General features: G+C 40.2%; 1 protein-coding gene across 1 annotated transcript; it reads right to left on the bottom strand.

Moving 5' to 3' along the window:
- Positions 1 to 16,653: 16,653 nt before the first annotated feature.
- Positions 16,654 to 17,145, bottom strand: LOC113760045. Its single transcript, XM_027302620.1, has one exon. The coding sequence runs from the start codon at positions 17,143 to 17,145 to the stop codon at positions 16,654 to 16,656; it is 492 nt and encodes a 163-aa protein (XP_027158421.1).
- Positions 17,146 to 24,967: the final 7,822 nt, after the last annotated feature.

Genomic DNA, 24,967 nt, shown 5'->3' with positions numbered 1-24,967 from the left:
ATCTGATAAGCGTTGCTTCGTTTGTGTCTGTTCCGCTAAGAGACGTCAAACCTGCTATTTAGCTTTTGTCCTTAAAACTTGATTTCGAGTTGCATTCCTAGACTTGCTTTGTATTTGGATGAACTTGAGCCTAGTTGAAGGGCTATTGTATTGAGATTTCTTATGTGTTGAATTGGACTGATTTGAGGAAAAATAATGAAGCCATAAATGGCTGGAAAATAGGTAAATACAGAGGGCATGCTGCCCAAAATTTTAGGGCTACGCGATTCCTTCAAGTTGAGTTGATCTTGGTAAAAATGAAGGGTTTTGAGGGTTGTTTGTAACCCTAAGACCAACTGTTATCTTTTTACTCAAAAGTCATATTTTTATTCTTTTGTACTAGTACTTAACCTAGAAAGGCGTACGACATGTTGTCGAGCTTTTTTTTATGCATTCCATTTACTGGATTTGTGGATGTGCGAACTATAATTGTTTTATCTTGATTATTTTAGGGTTTCTTGGCGATTAAAGCCACTTTGGGTAAAAAATTTTGAAGTATCTGTACTGGAACTGGTGAGTGTACCACTCCCCTCATTTGTTGCTTAACTTGATTTCTACACTTGCAATCTGTGATCTGAATGACTGTACTATCTGTTTATTCTGTTTGAGACGAGGGTGTACTGTGAGAGCCCGTAAAATTTTTCTTAATTTATACCATTTAATTCTATTCCTTTTCATGCATTTTCCTTATTTTATTTTACTACATTAATTTTCTGGACACTTTATAAGTGAATATAGTTTTTCCAACCATTTTTCTAGTATAAGTTAGTTCGGGTTAAATTTGAGGTGCGTTATGGACGTGGGACCCGCTAGTGCGATAAACTTTTGGTGATTAAGTGATTTTTGTGCGAAGTATTATTATTTTACAAGGTGCTAGGAGACAATTAAAAGTTAGCTAGATAAATTACCATTGGTAGACAAAAGGATAAGCTTAAAACCCTAAAAGGAGCCAAGTGTCACTATACTATTAGAAGTTGGACTTTTGACCAAGGTTGGTAACTTTACTAAAATCAAATTTTTGACCAAAATTCATTCATTTTCTTGTCTCCTTTGGCTGAAATTAGTGAGAGAGAAACCAAGAGAGTTCTTCATCTTCCACTTCAATTTCTTGCCCAAATCTTGAGTTTCAACAGATTAATTTGCAAACTACTCCATAAAACTTACTTTCCAAGTAGTTTCCAAGGTGTTTGTGGAGTTATTTTTGGAGGACAAAGCCTAAGCTACCATCTTTCATAGGGAGATAAGGTATTTTGCCAAGAACCTCTTCTTTACTTCAATTAATTGCTTAGTAGTGGTTTTTAGTTGTTTTAGATGTTGTTTTGTGGAAGATTAGCACTTGAATGCATGAATTCCAGATTAGGGTTTCATTTTTTTTCCCAATTCTGCCCGGTTCTATTTCACCTTGTTAGAGGCCGAACTAGCCTTAGCACAAAACATAAAGTTGTAGAGAATGATGTTTTATAGTTGTCCTACAAAATTTCAGCTCAATCGGAGCAATGTATCCTGTGAAAAGACCGAAATACCCCTGCTGCCTGTTTCTGTCCGAAAATGAAAATCAGCCTCTGTAAGTGGTTAGTTTGACCAGGAATATTACCGAATTGGTTGATGATGTCTTCTTAAGAATTATAGCCTTGTATCTTAGCTTTCAAATGGCTTTGGAATTACCTGAATTGGAGTTGTGTGTGCTGAGATATGAGTGAATAAAGCAGGACTGCTAGTGGATTTCCGCAGTGAATTTCGAACTGGAAAATCTGGAGTTGTTTTGGTAAATTTGGCCTAGTTAGGGTGAGAACTGGACTGAGTGGTCTTCATGAAAGTTGTAGGTCTTTGTCTTAGGTTTTCAACGCCTCCAAGAATGCCTTAAACGGACTTTGGTAGCCTGCGATATGGCCATTTAAAGGTAGTACGGTTAATTAGCCGATTAGTTGGAACTTGGTTCTGGGAATTGGGAATTTGACTAGGTTACACTGGAATTTGGACTAAGTGGTCTTCATCAAAATTGTAGCCCTCTGTCTTAGCTTCGAAACGGTATAAATTACATCCCAATCCGATAAGCGTAGCTTCGGATGTGTCCGTTACGCAAAACCCGTCAAATCTATCTTTTGTTAAACTTCATTTCCGCACATGTTGTTAGCTTGATTTTTGTACTTATATGACTTTGAGCCAATTGAATGGCTATTATTAGGGTTTCTTGGTGATTGAGAGTGTTATCCGGGAGGATACCTTGGACATTATTTTGCTTAAATAGGTGAGTGTTCCTTGTTTGATATATTTCCTTGACTTATTGGCTTGTTATTATTGATTGATAATGTGTTAAGTGCTTTCAATGATTGTTAAAACGAGTTTTCTAGGCGAGTGTGTACTTTATCGCACTCGACCTAAATAAATGTGAAATTTTCAATGATTAAATGATTAAATGCTAGTTGCGCATGAATGTAAGTCGTTTGGCTGAACTGGGCCCAGCCCTTCGTTACCGATCGACTCGAGCCAGAAGCGGATTCGGTCGGGCGATATGGTGACCCTGGGTGTGAACTTTGGTATACTCGAGTATTACCTTATAGGTTGGTGGAGCCTGGCCAATTTCCAGGAGAGGGTGAATGAAACGAAAGAACGAACGAGGGTTTTATTTACCAAAAATCCATTTTATTTAATTGACCGGAGGAATAAGGGGAATGACAGGAGAACAAACGAACGAACGAATATATGGCTCCCTGTGAGCCCGTATCCTTTTAATGAATGTGTTTATCGCTTTATTTTGTATTTGTATCTTGAATTATTGGTTATATGTAGTGAATGCATTGAACTTCTTGTTGCCTATGTGTTCGGAACCTCACTGAGCTTTTAGTTCATTCCTTTAGTTTTGTTTTCCCTTAACAGGGGACGGCGAGCAAGGACGAGAGCTTGGTAGAGTCTAGCCTAGATTGGTTTCTTTGGTTTTGTAATGGTTCTCGCCCTAGTGCTTGGCACGGGCTGGTTGTATGGTGAAGTGAGAACCTTTGTACATTTGATGGTTGTACTTCCTTTTGAGATAGCAATGTATATAAGTTTTGCGTTAAGTTTTGGATTGTCGTTATATTTATTCCTGCGTTTTATTTCGATTTTAATTGAGGACTGAAGTGAACGACTGAGTCCCGGCGAGAGCTGGGCAGGCGGTCCGCCGAACCCTCTGGTTCCCCTTAGGGGGAGGTGGGGCTGTCACATGTACTTTATCACACTCGTTCTCTTGTCTGTCTGTATGCCTATTTACTGTCTGTCAGTATGCCTATTTACTGTGTATAATCTGTTATCTATATCTGAGTCTGTTTGGACGTCGTTTGGAGGTTGGTATCCAATGACCTTTCTGTGACCTTTGAACTCAACACCTGTGGTTAGTTACTCGAGTCGGGTCGGCAAGGGCCTGGTCGATTAGATAACGAACCACGATAGTCTATTCTGGGAATCTTTGGGTATTGAGACTCTTGATTCCGGTATACTCTGTGTATCTCAATTCATATCTTTTGATGATTACAAAACAAACGGATGTTACTAATACTTTTTGTAGAGACCCTTTTCAGAAATGACACTAAACAGGTCTGTGGACTTAGAGCAAAAAGAAGATCAAAAAAGGTGAAAAGTGTTGAGGAAGATGTCGGACGCACAAAAGGAGAGTATCGGACGTCCGACATCCATTGAGTAACTTCGGACGTATGAAGAACTCAGACTCGGACGTCCGAAGAAGACAAGCCAGGGCTTCTACGATTACTGATCACGATCGGATGCTCAACACCTGAGCATCGGACGTCCGACAAGCGTTGTTGTACTTCGGACGCAACACATTGGACGCATCGGCCGTCCGAAGGAATTGAAAAGGAACCTCCAAATCTGCATCTTAGCCTCGGACGCATGGTAATAGGGGATCAGACGTCCTAAGATGTTCAAGAAGATTTCTCAAATTCATTGACCTCATTCGGACGCATAAAAACTGAATATCGGACGTCCGACAGCACCAATGGCTAGTTGACTCTTCAGTTGCCTTCTATCCGTTGACAGCATTAATTGAAGAATTTCTTGGTCTCCTATAAAAGGAAAAAAGTCAACCACCTCAGAGTAACTTTGCACATCCAGTCTACATCAAATAGGTTGTGATTCAAGTGGTTGAATACTCAAAAAGGGATTATTTGTATTCTCAGCTTGTGCAATTTTCTTGTAGCTTTTCAAGTGTGACACAGCTTCTTCAATAGTGTAGCTTTGTGAGGGTTATCAGAGTGTTTGTAAAACGTCCTTGCTTGACCAAGTGTGGTTTGGGGCAAGAAGGAAGTGATCCTTCCATTGTACACAGAAATTGGTTGCAAGTTTGTTCAACTTGAAGTAGCTTGTTATATAAAGTATTGTTCAAACTCAAGTTGAGTTTGAAGCCTGGTTTGTTTCTTTACTTTCGTTTACATCTTTACTATATAAACTGTTCATCTTTTCATCTCACGAACAACTGTGCTTTCTTGTAATCTGATCCATTGAGTGGTCTTCGAGAAAAGGAGGGCAGGCTTGAAAAAAGGTGACCTATATCTTAGCTGGTTTTAGAAAACCTAATTCACCCCCCTCTTAGGTTGTCTTCGATCCTTACAATTGGTATCAGAGCTTGGTCTCCTAGAGATTAAGCTCAATCGGCTTGGGAGTAAATATGACAACCAACAATGCCATGTTCTTTGAGGGACAATCTGTCACTAGACCTCCAATGTTCAATGGGTCAAACTATGTGAGTTGGAAGGAAAGGATGATTATATTCCAACAATCCATTGATATTGAATTGTGGTTTATTGTTAGTGAAGGTCCATATGACGCGACTATTGTTGATGAAATTACTCATAGGCCAAGACAAAAAACAAGAAGTGAGTTGACTACTGAAGATAGAACTCATCTCACTCTAAATGTCAAGGCTATGAATGTTCTATACAGTGCATTAGACTCAAATGAGTCCATTAGAGTCAAAGGCTGCAGATCTGCAAAAGAAATTTGGGATAAACTTAGAGAGATCCATGAGGGAAGCGAGAATGTGAGAGAGCAAAAGAAATCCATTCTGGTCACTAAGTATAAATCTTTTAAGATGGAACCTCATGAAAACATTGACAAAATGTATTGCAGATTTAATGATCTGATCAAAGATTTAGAGGTGCTTGAGAAGGAATACTCTCTAGGTGAAAAGAACAGGAAAATTCTGAATGCTCTATCAAAGGACTGGGAGAGCAAAGTGGCCGCCATTGAGGAAGCCAAGGATCTGAATACTTTATCCATTGAATCTCTGATTAACTCTCTAACCTCTTACGAACTTAAACTTAAATCTAAGATACAGGATGAAGAAGACACCAAAGTAAGAAAGAGTATTGCTCTGGAAGCATCACAAGACGAAGATGAAACAACCTCACAGGATGGAAATGATTTGGAAGGTAATGACAGTGATATTGCACTCATCATATGAGGCTTCAAAAGAATACTTAACAAGAGAAGATTCAGGAAAGGTGGATCCAACAATTCCTTCCCAAATCAGTCTAATGACTTCAGAAACAAAGGGAAACTGGAGTTCAACAAGAAGCAGACTGATAAGTGTTTCGAATGTGGTCAACCAGGACACTATGCAAATGAGTGTCTAATGAAGAAAAAGAAGGAGAACAAGGTTGAACGAAAACCAAAGTTCAACAATTTCCAGATCACCTGGAATGATTGCAACTCAAAAGGTGAAGTTGAGGAAGAAGAGGAATCTGCTCAAGTGGCTTTCATGGCCATTGGTGATGATGAGGTGAACCTGGATAACATTGCTAAAGAATCAAAATGGTTCATCGATAGTGGATGTTCAAGACATATGACTGGTGATGCATCTCAATTCATTAAACTCAAGCCAAAAGCAAGTGGAAAGGTAATGTTTGGAGATGATAACAAAGCCAAAACTGTTGGTATTGGTGATGTTGGTAAGAATGGTCAAACCTTTATCCACAATGTTCTTCTTGTAGACAATCTGAGCTACAATTTATTAAGTGTTAGGCAACTGTGTGATAGGAATCTGCTGGTATTATTCAAGAAGCTTGAATGTCTCATATTTGACTCAAAGTTCAACATTATTTTCAAAGGAAAAAGAGTTGATGATATCTATGTAGTTGTTCCTGAAAAAATTGATTCCTCCTATCTCAAATGTCTCAAAGTTGCAAATGAGGACCCATGGTTGTGGCATAGAAGGCTTTGTCACTTCAATATGGATTTGCTAAAAGAAATTTCTAAAAAGGATCTTGTTAGAGGTTTCCCAAAAATCAGATTTGAAAAGGACCGGATATGTGATGCTTGCCAATTTGGAAAACAAGTCAAGGTATCTTTTAAACCCAAGAAGTGTCTTTCCACTTCAAAGCCACTAGAACTTTTACACCTTGATCTGTTTGGTCCTACACAAACTACAAGCCTTGGTGGTAAGAGATTCTGTTTTGTTGTTGTTGATGATTATTCCAGATATACATGGGTAATGTTTCTTGCACATAAAGATGATGCTTTCAAGAACTTTGTATCACTGTTTCCTAAAGTTCAGAATTTGATTGACTTGAAAATTATCAAAATTAGAAGTGATAATGGTTCTGAATTTCGTTTTTGTGGCTTTCCAGATTTTAGTGATAACAATGGCATTACACATGAATTCTCTATTGCTAGAGTCCCCCAACAAAATGGAGTGGTGGAAAGAAAAAATAGAACTCTCCAAGAGGCTGCTAGAACCATGCTTAGTGAATGCAATTTACCAAAGTATTTTTGGGCTGAAGCCATAAACACAGCCTGTTATACCATGAACAGAGTTCTCTTAAGACCAATCTTGAACAAAACTTCCTATGAGCTCATGTTTGACAAAAAGCCTGTTGTTGGTTACTTTAAAGTCTTTGGCTGTAAATGTTTTATTTTGAACATCAAGGAACATCTTGGAAAGTTTGACAAGAAATCTGATGAGGGAATTTTCTTGGGTTATTGTGAAAACAAAAGAGGCTTCAGAGTTTATAATCATAGAACACTGGTTATAGAGGAGGCAATACACATTACTTTTGATGAATCTAATGGTGACATTTCCATGAGTTGTGGTGAAGATGATGATACAAGTGTTCAAGAAGAATTAAAGAAGTTAGCAATCAATGATCATGGCACTGCTTCACCAGAAACTGATTTAAAGGATGCTGATACTCAGGACAATCCAACTGGAGAAACGGATGACAGAGATACCATTACTCCTAATGATCTTCCAAGAACCTGGAAATTTGTTCAGAACCATCCCAGGGAGCTTATAATTGGTGATCCATCTGAAAAGATCAGAACTAGACACCTAGTAGATAATCTTGCTTTAGTATCACATTTTGAACCTAAAAATGTTGTTGATGCATTGAATGATGAGCACTGGATTTTAGCTATGGAAGAAGAGTTAATCCAATTTGAAAGAAACAAAGTTTGGACCCTGGTTGCTGGACCACAAAACCATCCTATCATTGGCACAAAGTGGGTTTTTAGGAACAAAATGAATGATAAAGGGGAGGTTGTTAGAAATAAGGCCAGGCTAGTGGCTAAGGGATACACCCAAGAAGAGGGAATAGACTTTGATGAGTCTTTTGCACTCGTAGCTAGGCTGGAGTCCATTAGAATGTTTCTAGCATTTGCATGTTTCAAGAATTTTAAATTATTTCATATGGATGTTAAAAGTGCCTTCTTAAATGGCTTTATAGATCAAGAAGTCTATGTTGACCAACCTCCTGGTTTTGAAAATGAATCTTATCCAGATCATGTTTTTAAACTCTCAAAAGCTTTATACGGATTAAAACAAGCTCCTAGAGCATGGTATGAACGTTTGAGTGGGTTTTTGATTGAAAATGGTTTTAAAAGAGGCATTGTAGATACTACGCTTTCACGAAACAAAGCTCACGAGATCTTTTGATTGTGCAAATATATGTGGATGATATCATATTTGGTGCTACTAATGAGAGCTTGTGCAAGGATTTTTCCAACATCATGCAAAAGGAATTTGAAATGAGCATGATGGGAGAATTAAACTTCTTCCTTGGACTCCAAGTGGTTCAAACCCGAGATGGAACGTTTATAAACCAAACAAAATACACCAAAGAGTTGCTGAAAAGATTCGGAATGGAGGACTCAAAGCCTGTTGGAACACCTTTGTGCACATCTACTAAACTTGACAAAGATGAAGAAGGTACTGTGACGAACCCACCTCCCCCTAAGGCGTACCAGAGGGTTCGACGGGTCGCCTGCCCAGCTCTCGCCAGGACTCACTCACTCGAATCACGTGCATACATCCATGTACCATAAATAACATCGCAATTAAAACTTATAATACATATTGATACCAAATCAAGGTACAAAGACTCAATATACCCAAACGGTTGAAAGTATATACAATCCCATAACAAAACATTCTATTCGAGGAATAGCGCGAGTACCAGTCAAAAGTCAAAATAACTAGACTACGCTAGTCTTTACACGTCTCACGCGTCACTCGTACCCCTGTAAGGAAAACAAAACTAATAGGGTGAGCCAAAGCTCAGCGAGATTCCAGATATCAAATTGTCCAGTAAACAAGATAATAACAATGTAATAGTGAAATAGCGAGCGAACAAGTTCAAGTAAAGAGATAATACTTCAAGTAGTCAAAAAATGTGTGGATCATGTTCACAAGTAAGGATACAGTTGCTCATTGCTCGGCTCCATCCCAACTTGATCGAATAGTAGTTGACACTCCGTCAACTTTCAAGTAATAACTAGTCCAGAAAGAAAACTCCACTTCTCGCCAGTCTCCGCCCACCAATCAACCCCCTTCTCCGGGCCCGCACGCCACACGAAACACGGGTGGTAATACTCGAGTATACCGAATTGCCAAGGAGATAACACTCCACTCGACCTTACTAGTGACCCAGGATTTGTTATCTAATCGACCAGGCCCTTGCCGGCTCGACTCGATTAACTAGCCACAGGGTTTTTGGAATTCCAGGCATAATATAATTCATGTGCATGTAGAGCAAGTCAAGCAAAGTCGATAAACAAGAACAATTTGGATAGGGCAAGTGCGATAAAGTACAACCTTACTCTATCGAATCACATATATATCACGTATTCACGTTGATCAAAGATAAATGGCAAATATCGAGTTCAATCAGATATTTGGAAGCACTCACCAAAATAGTGCCTCTAGTTCTCGTGTCTGGGTGGTACTCCGGGTTTGGAGTCCAAATCTGCGATAAAACTTAACTTGAGAACTTTGAAAATCAACTAAGGTTCGAAACTTAAGCGTTTCGTTCATTAAGAATCAAGAAATTGAAATTCACTTGAGAAATAGTCGTGAAATAGTTGCTCGCTTTTCAAACTGAAAAATTTGATAACATGTTTACTTGGAGATGACTTTTGAGTCAAAAGTGCAAGTAAAACGGTTTCATAGTGATTCATATCGTTTTCCTAAAAGTACAAGTTCGGCTAAGTGCTAACGTATAACGCTCGATAAACAAGGTAGCAAAGGTCCTCGATAGTTCAAGTGATAATCACTTTTAACCTTTACTCAAGTTGGAAGTATAGTTTCTAGTCCTCAAACGTAAATTTGGCCAGCATGCCCTGTGTGTTTACCAAATTTTTCAGCCATTTATGGCTTCATTATTTTTCCTCAGCCAATCCCAAAGTCATACATATCATAGATTCAAGTAAATAGCCGTTCCATAGGCTCATAACAACATAAGAACAAAAATCAAAATAATAACAAGTGCGGAAATGTAACCTAGCAAAAGACAGATTTGACGTGTGGTTGCGGAAATAACACATCCGAGGCTACGCTTATCGGATTAAGGCGCAACTTATACCATTTTGAAGCTAAGACACAGGGATACAATTTTCATGAAGATCACTTAGTCCATTTTCCAATGCAACCTAGTCAAATTCCCAATTTACAGAACCAAAATCCAACTAGTCGGCTAATTAACCGCACTGCACTGGAATGGTCATATCTCAGGTTACCAAGGTCCGATTAAGGTGTTCTTGGAGGCGTTTAAAAGATAAGACAGAATAATAAAACGTTCATGTTTTAGAAAATAGCTAAATCCCAACGGATTATAGTGAATAAACACAACCAAATAGACTAAACTGTCCACGCGGAACTCTGGAATGTAACCTAGAACAGCGAGGGTATTTTCATCTTTCACAAGCTACGTTGCTCCGATTGAGCTAAAATTTTGTAGGAACCTATAAAATACCATTCTCTACAACTTTCATGTTTTAGAACAAGCCTAATTTGGCCTTTAAATATGAGTACCAAAACCGGGTAGAACTGAATTAGGGAATTTCCAGAAATCTGGGATTCTTGCAATCATTTGCTAATTTCCTTATTTTTAGCTTGCTTCACTACCTTAACTTCCCATATCAGATTATAAACATCAAAGCCCCAATTTTTAAGCACTAGAAAAATCATAGGAAGGCTGTAAAAATTCCAATAAAAATGCAAAAATCATGATCCAAGCCTCTATTTCACCACATACATCAAGAATTCAACCATATGTGACATATTTAGCAACTAATCGCGAATTTAATCGGAGAGTCAAGGTTCTAGCAGGTATACCTTTCCAAGGAGACTAGAAACAAGTGTTTAAGGCCTTTGTTCCTCAAGAAAATTACACCGGTAGGTAGTCCTTGTGCTAGATAACAACTTAATCGGAGTAGATTTGCGCGAATAGAAGAAACTTTTCAAGATTTGAAGAAGAACAAGATGAACTCTCTTTGTCTTTCTCTCTCTCTCTTGTCTCGGCTATGGAGCAGAAATAATGAAGGAAAGATTCAAAAATTGGGGTTAAAAAGGAATACTAATCTCTTGGTCAAGAAACCCTTAGGTGGCGACACTTGTCGCCACCACCACCTTTCATTTTTCTCTTTCTTTTCCTTGCTATTTTTAGCCTTAAAATTCGGTCAAGCTAGCTGGAAAATAAGAAGATATTTTGCTCAAGTATTAATGAGCTCATGTGGTAAGAAAGTGGTGGTCAAGTGGTGTGTTCAATCGGTAGTGCGCGGTATCCGTCGGTTCGCGCCGTTTTTCTTAAAAACACACGTACTAGGGTTTTTACTTCCCATTCACTAACCTTATATCATTGCTCCTAATCACATATTATTTCTCACTTAAAAGTCACTTTTAATCACCAAATTTGATCCCTGCTCCGTACAGAAAATTCATCCGGCGAAAAATCGTGAAAACCCTAATTTTGCCCCAATCTTGAAACCAAAAGTGAAACTCTACTTTCTAGGTTTATTTACACTCATTGTGGAATGATTTGGGTAGTAGGGCTTTAATAAATAATAATTTCCAAATAAAAGGCATTTTTGAGAAAAAATATAAGAAATTTGCGAGTCCTCACACTCTCTCCCCCTTAAAAGAATTTCGACCTCGAAATTCATACCTTTCGTCGTGAACAGGTCAGGATACGGGCGGCTCTCAAGAGCCCATTTCCTCGCTTGCATTCTTGATCGGACCTCATTGACCCTCCGTCAATGTTTAAGAGTAACCAACCGTAGGCTCCACTTTACGTCCATTCCTTCCACCCAACATACCCCTACCGGGCCCGAACTCCAAACAGTAGAAATTTGGTAATACTCGAGTATACCGGAATCAAGAGTCTCACTACTACAAGATTCCATATAACAGTCCCCATGGCTCGTCAATTTTCACGACCAAGCCCTCGCCGGCTCGATCCAATCGACTATCAATAGGGTTGAGCTCAGTAGTATCAGTAATGGTCGTTGGATACTCGTCCAAGCGACACCAAATTCATGAACCAAATTCAGTATTTCATGTATCATTCAATCATTACAGTGAAACAGTAGACAATCATATGAGATACCAAATGGGTGAGGGCGATCAAGTACACCCTCACTTAATCAATTTCAACGGAGCAAATAAGCCTTCAAGGCATCAAGTTCACATATACCAAAGCCACATTATAAACAACAAGTGAGTAGTACACTCACCAAGCAAGCAAGTGAAATTTCATCAACTTCCGCTCAAAGAGCGTCTTGGACCACCGTCACGTCCTAGAACATTCAAATAAGCATAATAAGACTCAATTACAAGTCATAACCAAATCCACATACCACCAAAATAAGGTTCCACTAGAATGTATAAGCACTAGAGTAAACCAGGGAAATCCGGAAATGGAATTAAACTCTAATCCAAAAAAATAGTTTTTGACATCATTTTACGGTTTTGGCACCATTGGCACTACGATTCTCGGATGGAGGTGTAAGATACACCGTTTTGAAGCTAACAGATAGGACTACAATGTTGCAGAAGGTCACTCAGCCCAGTTCATAGTGAAACTAGGCCAAAAATGCAGGATACTAAACCAGAACCGTAAAAATAGGTGAACAAACCGCATTCTGGTTAATAAACTGTAAGTCAGGCTATCTAAGTCCAAATCAAGTGATTCCAAAGCCATTCGAAAGCTAAGACATCAGGTTACATTTCTTCAGAAGACCTCAACAACCAATTCCGAAGTATTCCCAACCAAAATAATCCATTACAGAAGCAATTCTCAAGTTCAGGTGAAAACAGGGCAGCAGGGGTATTTCAGTCTTTTCACAAGCTACGTTGCTCCGATTGACCTAAATTTTGTAGGAATCTCTAAAATATCATTCCCTACAACTTTCATGTTTTAACCCAAGGCCAATTTGGCCTCTAACTATGAGGTACAGTGCCGGGCAGAATGTGAGAAAATGAAACCCTATCTTCCAAAATTTCTTTCCAAAACAGAAATTTTCTGCAATTAACAACACTTTCCACCTTCTAGCTTCCTTTAATATCATTTCCAAGCATCATACATGGCCACAACAAATGAATCATATGAAAACAGAAAAATCCCAAATAAATATAAAATTTCACCAATTTCAACCAAAAGTCACTAAATAACACCAAAAATTATCTCTTTAACTCACATAAGGTACCAATTGAACATTAATAGGATCAAGGGAAGGTTCCTTGGTCACATACCTTGCAAACCCAAGATAAAACCCAATTTAGCACCTTGCTCCTCCAAACACTTCACAACCAAGCTTAATACCACTAAACTAAGAGGTTTTATGGAGTAAATCTAAGTTTTAACGGTTGAATCAAGAGATTGAGCAAGAAAATAGAAGGCAAAAGTTGAGGGATTTTCTTTCTTTTCTCCTTATGTTGCTCAGCCAAGAGGAAGACAAATGAAGCTCAAATTGGTCAAAATTCAAGTTTAGTAAAGGTAAAAGAAATTGATCAAAGTCCACCCTCCAATCAAATCGCGCCACCTAGCACCTTTTAGGTTTATCCATATCCTTTTGTCTCACCAATATTAATCGATTTAGGTAACCCCTAATTATCTTCTATACCGCAGAATTCGAGATGAGGGAAACGTGGAGAGTACATAAATTGACTAAGGACACCAACCGCATATGCAAAATCCGGTCTCTCATAAAAATTATCGGGAAAATTTTCCTAATAAAGAAAATGCAGAAAACATGCCATTAAAGAGAATAAAACCTAGAAAATGAGAAAATTACGGGTTCTCACACAGGGAAACGTGGAAGACGTCATGGATCCTAGACAAATTAGCTGGTAACTCGAGTCGATGCGCCATCTTTCCTATTCGTTGGAGTATTTTGAAAGGTCCTATGTATCGTGGTTGCAACTTTTTCCCTTTTCCTGCTCTAATTTTTCCTTTCAACGGGGTAATTCGAAGAAACACCTTGTCCCCTATCTCAAACTCCAAATCCTTTCTCCGATGATCGGCATAACTCTTCTGTCGGCTTTGGGCTGTTTGAAGTCTCTGGCGGATCACCTTTACCTTCTCGTAGGCTTCCTCAACCCATGGTATTGTAGCCGGATCTATAATCTTTCTTTCTCCTACTTCCTCCCAATGGATTGGAGATCGACATCGTCGTCCATACAAGGCTTCATATGGGGCCATTTGAATAGAGGAATGATAACTATTGTTATTAGCGAATTCAACCAAGGTTAAATATTGACTCCAACCTCCTCCAAAATCCACAATACAGGCTCTCAGCATATCCTCAAGAGTTTGGATGGTTCTCTCAGATTGTCCATCAGTTTGTGGATGATACGCTGTACTATAGTTCAACTTAGTTCCTAGAGCCTCTTGCAATTTCTGCCAAAATCGAGATACAAACTTGGGGTCTCTATCCGATACAATACTCACTAGTACCCCATGTAGTCTCACTACCTCATCCATATAGAGTTTAGCAAGTTTCTCCAAAAGATATTTCATGTTCACTGGCAGAAAATGTTCAGTCTTAGTTAATCGGTCCACTATTACCGAAATTGCATCATGCCCCTTTTGTGTTCGTGGCAACCCTGATACAAAATCCATCGTTATGTGCTCCCATTTCCATTCAGGGATCTCTAAAGGCTGTAACAAACCTGACGGCTTTTGATGCTCAACTTTCACTTGTTGGCACGTAAGACACTTTTGTACAAACTGAGCAATCTCCGCCTTCATATTCTCCCACCAATACAGACTTTTAAGATCTTGGTACATCTTATTATTCCCTGGGTGTATCGTATACCTAGAGCGGTGTGATTCCTCGAAAATCTCCCTCTTTAATTCCTCATCCTTAGGTACAACGACACGATTTCGGAATTTTAAGATTCCATCAGGACCTATGTTAAAGTTAGGCAACTCCCCTTTCTTCACTTTTTCCACCCATTTTTGCACCATTGTGTCCTTTGCTTGGCCCTCTTTAATCCAATCCAACAGTGTCGACTTCACCTCAATATTTCCAAAAATCACCTTCTCCGGTTCCAGACGAGGTTTCCACTCACAGACATCTTCTAACAGGCTCCACTCTCCCACTATGGAACTTGCTAGTTGAGCCTTTCGGCTTAAAGCATCTGCTACAACGTTGGCCTTTCCAGGATGATAGTTAATTGTACAGTCATAATCCTCTAAGAACTCTACCCACCGACGTTGTCTTAGATTTAGCTCCTTCTGAGAAAACGGATACTTAAGGCTCTTATGATCCGTATAAACCTCGAAAGTTACACCATAGAGATAATGTCGCCATTTCTTCAAAGCGAATACTACAGCTGCAAGCTCCAAGTCATGGGTCGGATAATTCTGTTCATGCGGTTTTAACTTCCGAGATGCGTAGGCAATAACATTCCTATTCTGCATCAGTACGCACCCTAGTCCCTCTCTTGAAGCATCGGTATAAACCGTATAACTATCACTCCCACTGAGCAGAGCTAAAACTGGAGCCATAGTCAATTGTTTCTTAAGCTCTTGGAAACTACCTTCACACTTAACATCCCAAATGTACTTTCCTTGTTTCTTGGTCAAGTTAGTCAAGGGTCCCGCAATTCTCAAAAAATTCTTTATAAATCGGCGGTAGTACCCTGCTAGACCTAGAAAACTTCGCACCTCTGTGGAATTTTCTGGCCACTTCTATTTGGCCACAGCTTCCACTTTCGCCGGGTCTACAGCAAGGCCATCTTTTGAAATTATGTGACCTAGAAATGCCACACTTTCCAACCAAAATTCACACTTACCGAACTTAGCAAACAATTGGTGCTCTCTTTAGGTTTGCAGCACTATCCGTAAATGTTGTTCATGTTCCTCCCTTGACTTCGAATACACTAAGATATCATCAATGAACACCACTACAAACCTATCCAAGTAAGGTTTGAACACTCGATGCATCAAATCCATGAATGCCGCTGGGGCATTGGTTAAACCAAAAGGCATTACCGCGAATTCAAAATGCCCATATCGAGTGTTGAATGCCGTTTTTGACACATCCTCCTTTCTAATTCTCAATTGATAGTACCCTTGTCGCAGGTCCAACTTAGAAAACACTACAGCCCCTTGTAACTGATCAAACAACTCATCGATATGGGGCAAAGGATATTCATTGTTACTAGTTACTGCATTCAGCTCTCGATAGTCAATACATAACCTTAAACTTCCGTCCTTTTTAACAAATAACACTGGAGCTCCCCACGGGGACTCGCTCTCATGAATAAACCCTCGTTCTAGTAAATCTTGCAATTGCACCTTTAACTCCTTAAGCTCAGAAGGAGCCATACGATAAGGGGTTTTCGAAATAGGAGTAGTTCCGGGTACTAGGTCAACATTAAATTCATTCTCCCTTTCTGGTGGCAGAGACTCCAACTCCTCCGGAAATACGTCCGGGTATTCACTGATTACTGGCATGTCTTCCAACTTAATCTTTTCTCCCAGAGAGTTAATCAGGAAAGCTAAGTAACCGCGTGCCCCACGACTAAGCAATTTCCTAGCCCTTATTCCCGAAAGAAGCGCTGAAGAGGCTATCTTACCCCTCACGTCTAACTTTAGAGTTGCCTCCCCCGGTATACAAAATTTGATCACTGTCATCATGCAATCTACCCGAGCATGATAGTGAGCTAGCCAATCCATACCTAGAATGACATCGTATCCCTTGATGGCTAGACTAATGAGGTCAACTACCAATTTTCGTTCATCAACCCAAATATCACAATTCCTATACACCTCATTCGCAAGAAAAATTTGATTACCCGTAGGTGTTCTTACCTCTAAGTCATAAGGTAACCTTTCAACTTTCAAATCAAAGCATAAATGCAGGATTAACAAAAGAATGAGTAGCACCGGGGTCTATCAAAATTCTGGCTAACCGGTGAAAAACAGGGATTGTACCTTCTACCACCTTCGTTGGTTCAGGTACGGTTGTTTGATCCAGCGAATATACTGTAGCCGGAACCCTCGACCTAGCCCCTCCAACATTGGTCGGCCTTGGGTTTGACCTGGCAGTCGATTGGGTATCACTGATCAACGGGCAGTTGACTATCTGGTGATCCACACCTCCGCACCTCAGGCACTTTCGAGCCTTTCTCCAGCACTCATCCTCGGTGTGGTTCGGTATTCCGCAGTACCCACACGTTACCCGGGGAGTGGAGGTTTGGCCTCCCTGGGGAATACCTCTACCTTGGCCTCTACCGCTTTGGCCTCCCCTCTGGGCACTTCCTCTCGGAGCACTTCCCCTAGATGTGCTCGAAAACCGTCCACCTCCAGCCCCACGACCGGATTTAGCAAGTGGCATGCTCCGATCACCTCGTACTGACCCTGGGGCTCCACTAGGTGCCCCTCTCCGCTTAGCATGGAAATTTCTCACTTGCCCCCTAGCAGTCTCTATCCTTAGAGCCTTCTCTAGAACCTCCGTGAATGTATTAATTTGGGCCGCCGCTAAGGCTTCTTGTAACTCCACATTCAGTCCTTGCACAAACCTCCATACTTTTCTTTGCTCCGTAGCTATCAGTTCGGGAGCAAATTTGGACAACTTTGTAAACTGAGTCTCATACTCCGTTACACTCAACATTCCCTGGCGGAGTTTAATGAAATCGTCCTCTCGCTTCTCCTGGACGATGGGTGGAAGGTATTTTTCGTTAAATTCCCGTACGAAGCTTAACTAGGTCCATGCAGTCGCCTCTCTCTCCCACTTGGCCCTCACTACGTTCCACCAAGCCCTAGCTGGCCCCTCGAACTAGAAAACAGTGAATTGAACTTGCCTCTCCTCTGTATAGTTTAGGGTAGCAAAAATATTTATCATGGCCTCCAGCCATTTCTCGGCCCCATCCGGGTCTGGCCCTCCTAAGAATTTGGGTGGAGAGAACTTATGGAATCTCTCTAAGGCCCTATCTTGCCCATTATCAGGGTCCCTAGGTTGAGGTACAGGGGCTTGACCCTGTTGTTCCACTAACCGAGCCAGAATGTTAGTCATCTGTTGAATGGCAGTTGCCACTTGATCTCCCCCTGCAGCCTGGGGTTCAGGTTGTGGCTCAACCGTTGCCTCTCTTTCCTCTCTCGGTTCTTGCACAGGCTCTTGTGCGCGTCTATCCCCACGGCCTTGACTAGGACCGCGTCCTCGGTTAGTTCCCCTGGTTTGACTTCTTCTACCCTCCATGTTTTAGATTTAGGCAACTATAAACATATAAACAAGGTAAGGTATAGCTCGTATAACACGTTGCAACAGGCTAAATAAAGGCAATAAAACACATAATAAACAAGTACTTTATATACATAGCAAACAAGTCATATATACATGCCAACCTAGGCAAGTCAAAGGCTATACTAGCCAAGGAACATAGAACAAAAGCCCCTATTTACATCCACTGTGACACGTCATGGTCAAAAAGAAAAGGAAACGTGTCGTCCTACTATGTTCCTAACTATCCCACAAAAATCTCCTCAGTCCTAAATCCTAACAGGTCGTTTGGCTAGATGCCGACCCCACTGACTCCGAGGATGCACTCGGCTCCTCCTCCGGGTCCTCCTCAGGATCTTCATCGGGATCCTCCCCAGGAGCACCAGGAGCGGCAGGAGCTATAGGCGCTTGGCCTTCTCCGGCCAAGTCCTGAAGCACATCATCACTAGTGCCTCACACTCAGTCAGGATGTGGCCGGTCCGGTCTCGTATGTCCGCAACTACTTGCATAAGACGTCCGGTCGTCGCCTGAGCCTGCTCGCGGAAGGCATCCGTTCGCTACTGCTCCTCCAATATCGAGGCCTCCAGCTCTCGAATCCTAACTCCCTGGCCTCGGAGGGTAGCCTGAAGGCGCTCTATCTATGAGTGGCACCTACGATTGGCGCTACCCAATCATCGCCGCTCGTCGTCCACGGCAAGCACTACCCGATCGGGGTAGGAGTAGGTCTTCCAGCAGTCGCAGCGTCGAATCTTGCGCGCTGGGGACCACCGCTGCACTGGCCCACCGGGGCTCTCCTGATACGTGATCACACGGCTAACAGGCCCCTCTAGGTACGGCTCGTCAATAGGAGCGTCAGTAGGCGCGTCAGTCGGTAAGTCAGTCGGCACAGGCTGGGACGGTCCAGCAGTCCCATATGCATCAGTACCCGCCATAACCTAGGTTTATAATTTACATGGCAAAAGTAAGTACACGACACGTAGAAAACAAGGCTAAAGGCTAAGCTAAAAAATAAAACCCTAGCCTATCGTATCAAGCACTCAATCTACCCAAATCAATTCACAGCCTAGGCTCTGATACCACCTGTGACGACCCCACCTCCCCCTAAGGCGTACCAGAGGGTTCGACGGGTCGCCTGCCCAACTCTCGCCAGGACTTACTCACTCGAATCACGTGCATACATCCGTGTACCATAAATAACATCGCAATTAAAACTTCTAATTTATATTGATACCAAATCAAGGTACAAAGCCTCAATATACCCTAACGGTTCAAAGCATATACAATCCCATAACAAAACATTCTATTCGAGGAATAGCGCGAGTACAAGTCAAAAGTCAAAATAACTAGACTACGCTAGTCTTTACACGTCTCACGCGTCACTCGTACCCCTGTAAGGAAAACAAAACTAATAGGGTGAGCCAAAGCACAGCGATGTTCCAGATATCAAATTGTCCAGCAAACAAGACAATACCAATGTAATAGTGAAATAGCGAGCAAACAAGTTCAAGTAAAGAGATTATACTTCAAGTAGTCAAGAAATGTGTGGATCATGTTCACAAGTAAGGATACAGTTGCTCATGTCTCGGCTCCATCCCAACTTGATCGAATAGTAGTTGACACTCCGTCAACTTTCAAGTAATAACTAGTCCAGAAAGAAAACTCCACTTCTCGCCAGTCTCCGTCCACCAATCAACCCCCTTCTCCGGGCCCGCACGCCACACGAAACACGGGTGGTAATACTCGAGTATACCGAATTGCCGAGGAGATAACACTCCACTCGACCTTACTAGTGACCCAGGGTTTGTTATCTAATCGACCAGGCCCTTGCCGGCTCGACTCGATTAACTAGCCACAGGGTTTCTGGAATTCCAGGCATAATATAATTCATGTGCATGTAGAGCAAGTCAAGTAAAGTCGATAAACAAGAACAAATTTGGATAGGGCAAGTGCGATAAAGTACACCCTTGCTCTATCAAATCACATATATATCACGTATTCACGTTGATCAAAGATAAATGGCAAATATCGAGTTCAATCAGATATTTGGAAGCACTCACCAAAATAGTGCCTCTAGTGCTCGTGTCTGGGTGGTACTCCGGGTTTGGAGTCCAAATCTGCGATAAAACTTAACTTGAGAACTTTGAAAATCAACTAAGGTTCGAAACTTAAGCGTTTCGTTCATTAAGAATCAAGAAATTGAAATTCACTTGAGAAATAGTCGTGAAATAGTTGCTCGCTTTTCAAACTGAAAAATTTGATAACATGTTTGCTTGGAGATGACTTTTGAGTCAAAAGTGCAAGTAAAACGGTTTCATAGTGATTCATATCGTTTTCCTAAGAGTACAAGTTCGGCCAAGTCCTAACGTATAACCCTCGATAAACAAAGTAGCAAAGGTCCTCGATAGTTCAAGTGATAATCACTTCTAACCTTTACTCAAGTTGCAAGTATAGTTTTCTAGTCCTCAAGCGTAAATTTGGGCAGCATGCCCTTTGTTTTTACCTAATTTTCCAGCCATTTATGGCTTCATTATTTTTCCTCAGCCAATCCCAAAGTCATACATATCATAGATTCAAGTAAATAGCCGTTCCATAGGCTCATAACAACATAAGAACAAAAATCAAAGTGATAACAAGTGCGGAAATGTAACCTAGCAAAAGACAGATTTGACGTGTGGTTGCGGAAATAACACATCCGAGGCTACGCTTTTACCGGAATGAGGTAAAAATTATACTGTTTCGAAGCTAAGACATAGGGTAACAATTTTCATGAAGATCACTTAGTCCAGTTTCCAATGCAACCTAGTCAAATTCCCAATTTACAGAACCAAAATCCAACTAGTCGGCTAATTAACCGCACTACCTTTAAATGACTATATCTCAGGTTACCAAGGTCCGATTAAGGTGTTCTTGGAGGCGTTTAAAAGCTAAGACAGAATACTAAAACTTTATTGTTTTGACAAATAGCTAAATCAGTACGGACCATAGTGAATAAATACGATTAACTGGATGAATTGTCCAAAACGGATCACTGGAATGCATCCTAGGCAGCGAGAGTATTTTGGTCTTTTCACAGTCTACATAGCTCAGATTGGGCTGAAATTTTGTAACCACCAATAAAATACCATTCCCTACAACTTTCATGTTTTTGGTCAAGCCTAAATCGGCCTCTAACTATGAGTACTAAAACCGGGCAGAATGTAAACATGAAATTCCAGATATCTGGAATTTTTGGGATTTCATGACCATCTATTTATTTTCTTGCTTCCAACACTACCAAAGCCCCTTATATAATCTTATATACAACATATACCAACTATACAACAAGTTAAGGCAGAAATTTATTAAACCCTAACTTGCATATATCATCCAAAATCATCACAACAACTTGCATATCTTGTAATCAAGCCAAAACATGAACTAGATAACATCTTAAACCAAAATTTAAAAGAACAAGAACCATGATCAGATCTTATACCTCAAAGACAAACCTTGGAAGAGTGATACTCCACCTCCTTTGGAAATTTTTAGTTCCCCTAGCTTCTCAAGCCCACAACTAACACTTTAACCGGTTTAGAAGTTTAATTTCTCACTTGGATGGCTAAAATCAAGAAGAAGGAAGTTGTTTCTTGCTCTCTCTTTCTCTCCTCTCTTGTTCGGCCAAGCAGCAGAAATAATGAAGGAAAAGGAGCAAAAATTGGGGATAAGAAGGAAGACCATCTCTTGGTCAAGAAACCCTTAGGTGGCGACACTTGGCGCCACCGCCTCCTCTCATTTTTCTCTTTCTTTTCCTTGCTATTTCTAACCCTAAGTTTCGGTCAAGCTAGCTGGAAAATGAGAAGATATTTTTCTCAAGTATTAATGGGCTTGTATGGTAAGAAAGTGGTGGTCAAGTGGTGCGTTCAATCGGTAGTGCACGGTACCCGTCGGTTCGCACCGTTTTTCTTAAAAACACATGTACTAGGTTTTTTTCTTCCGATTCACTAACCTTATATCATTGCCCCTAATCACATATTATTTCTCACTTAAAAGTCACTTTTAATCACCAAATTTGATCCTTGTTCCATACCGAAAATTCATCCGGCGAAAAATCGCGAAAACCCTAATTTTTGCCCCAATCTTGAAACCAAAAGTGAAACCCTACTTTCTAGGTTTATTTACACTCATTGTGGAATGATTGGGTAGTAGGGCTTTAATAAATAATAATTTCCAAATAAAAGGCATTTTTGAGAAAAATATAAGAAATTTGTGAGTCCTCACAATCATAACTTCCCCCAACCGCCAACTGCACTATAAATTCCAATTCTTACCCGAAACCCTAACCACAAAAATTTCTCCCTCTGTGGACAGTTCCTGCATTCACTATAGTTCATATTGCACTCCTCATCATTTGATACTTATTTGTGTGATACCCCAACTTTTAGGATCATCTTTTGTTTAGTCTTAAAGAGGATATTACGGTTTCTTTAGTTTATTTTTAATTTAAAAACATTATTTTGTTATAAAGAAGAGACTAAAGTTATTTCTTTGGGTTTGATTTAAAACCTTGTTTTATTTTAAAAGACTAGAAACCCTAAACGTCTAATCAAAACCCTAGTTCCACTTGTGACTGACCGTTTTCTCAAATTTTTCATATTTTAACCGAAACCCTAAGTTCAATTTATGGAATTGTAAAACCCCTCACGTTTTCCTTAAAAATGCCCTTTTATTTGGAAATTATTCATTTATAATAGCCCTACTACTCCATCACCCCACAATAAGTGCAAATGAACCTAGGAAGTAGGGTTTCACTTTTCATTTTCAAGTTGGAGTGAATTAGGGTTTTCACGTTTTTTTTTCATAGTGTGACTATCCGATACAGAGTGGGGATCAAATTTGGTGATTTAGAGTGAGTTTTAGATGATATTAAGAGTATGATTAGAAGTGATAATAATAAGTTAGTGAATTATAAGTTAAAACCCTAGTATACGCGATTTAAGGAAAAATGGCTCGAACCGACGGGTATCTATCACTACCGATTGAACCCACCACTTGACCACCACTTCCTTATCACCACATACCCTTGATATTTTTTCAAAATATCCCCCTCATCCTCAGCCTTATAACCGAAACATGTGGCCCAAAATGCAAGGAAAAGAAAGAGAAATTTGGATGGCTTTGGTGGTGCCAAGTGTCGGCCACCTATGGCCTTAACCAAACCTTCTTGTCTTGTCTTCTTATATCCCATTTCAGCTGATTTTTCTCCATTTTTTTTTCTATTTTGGCCGAGCTTAAGAAAGAGAGAGAGAGCAAGAGAAACACCTTCAATCCATCTTGAGTTTGAACCATTTGAGTGAAAACAAGAAAAACTAAACCGATTAATCACTAGTTTGGAGCTTGGAAAGCTTAAGGAACCAAAGATTTCAAGGAGAGTGAAGGATCATCCTTGCAAGCTTGTGTCTTGAGGTATAATGGCTGATCAACCATTCTTTCTCCATTAATCATGATTAAGTTGGGTATTAATGTTGGTATTGTGTTTGTGATGCTTGTTTCAAGTGATTTTGATGATTAGAGGAATGACTTTTTGATGTGAAATCCTCCGATCTAGACAACCAACTCACCATGGCTTAGACAGCGGAAATTTGACCCCACTAATCCCTAGAAGTCACGAACAATTTTTGATATTATCTCAACCCGCGACTACTCGAATTAACGAACCAAATTGGAGGTAGTAGAAAGCCACAATCAAGGAGGTACTCGATTGATAAGTTCGGGTGAATCACTTGAGAAGATTCTCAAGTATTCAAGGGAAACTCTCTTGCTCAAGAGAAAGTGAAAACTCACTAACTTTATTTAATAGCCAAAAACTGATCCTTTAAACAAAGAGGAAGAGCGGCTATTTATAGCCCTTACAAGTATTAACTCTAATCCAAAAGTTGACCAAACTAACCCTTCATACTTAAGGAAGATTTTGGGCCTTACTTACTAACAAATGGGCCGCAATTAAACTAGCTTAATTACCTAGGATAAGGCTACAAGTGTCAACCATTTGAAGACAGGTTGGCCGACTTTCTAAAGCGAGAAATAACCAAAATCAACGAGGAAAATCAAAAAATCCTACTAAACTCAAGCATTCGTGCAATCAACTAGTCTTCACTTGAATCTTCCAATTCCTCATGTGTTTGAATGGGCCTTGGGTCCTCATGTTCTCATCACTTTTGAGTTAGGGTTTCTTGTGGGTTGGTGTTGTATGATGCATATATGTGGTATATGATCTTGTAAAGGTAGTAGTAGTGGTAGTTTCAAGGTGAAAATATGAATTATAGCTTGACATAACAAAAATTCCAGATTTCTGGAAATCTTAGCTTCAGTTCTGTCCGATTCTATTTCATCATGTTAGAGGCCGAACTAGACTTAGTACAAAACATGAAAGTTGTAGATAATGCCATTTTATGGTTGTCTACAAAATTTCAACTCAATCGGAGCAACGTAGCCTGTGAAAATATGAAAATACCCTGACTGCCCTAGGAGTAAAGTTAGTGGACAGTTTCGACAGTACACCAAGTTGGTTGCGTTTGTTCACCTGGATACGTACTAAACTAGCTTTTGACCAAAACATAAAAGTTTTAGTACTTTGTCTTAGCTTTTCAACGCCTCCAACAACGCCTTAAACGGACTTTGATAGCTTGAGATATGGTCATTTAAAGGTAGTACGGTTAACTGGTCTATTAGTTGGAATTTGGTTTTGTGAATTGGAAATTTGACTGGGTTACACTGGAATTTGGAGTAAGTGATCTTCATGAAAATTGTAGCCCTTTGTCTTAGCTTCGAAACAGCATAAGTTGTACCTCAATACGATAAGCGTAGCCTCGGTTGTGTCCGATACGCAAAAATACGTCAAATCTGTCTTTTGTTAAATCTCATTTCCGCACTTGTTGTTAGCCTGATTTTGTACTTGTATTAC

Source organism: Coffea eugenioides, chromosome 2 (genome assembly GCF_003713205.1).
Source record: "Coffea eugenioides isolate CCC68of chromosome 2, Ceug_1.0, whole genome shotgun sequence".
In the NCBI taxonomy this organism is placed as follows: Eukaryota; Viridiplantae; Streptophyta; class Magnoliopsida; order Gentianales; family Rubiaceae; genus Coffea; species Coffea eugenioides.
The sequence above is the reverse complement of the archived record's forward strand: the minus strand, read 5'-3'. Positions and strand labels throughout refer to the sequence as shown.

Excerpts from the sequence above, each read along its gene's own strand:
- LOC113760045 (XM_027302620.1), bottom strand. The coding sequence starts at position 17,145 with ATGCCACTTGCTAAATCCGGTCGTGGGGCTGGAGGTGGACGGTTTTCG.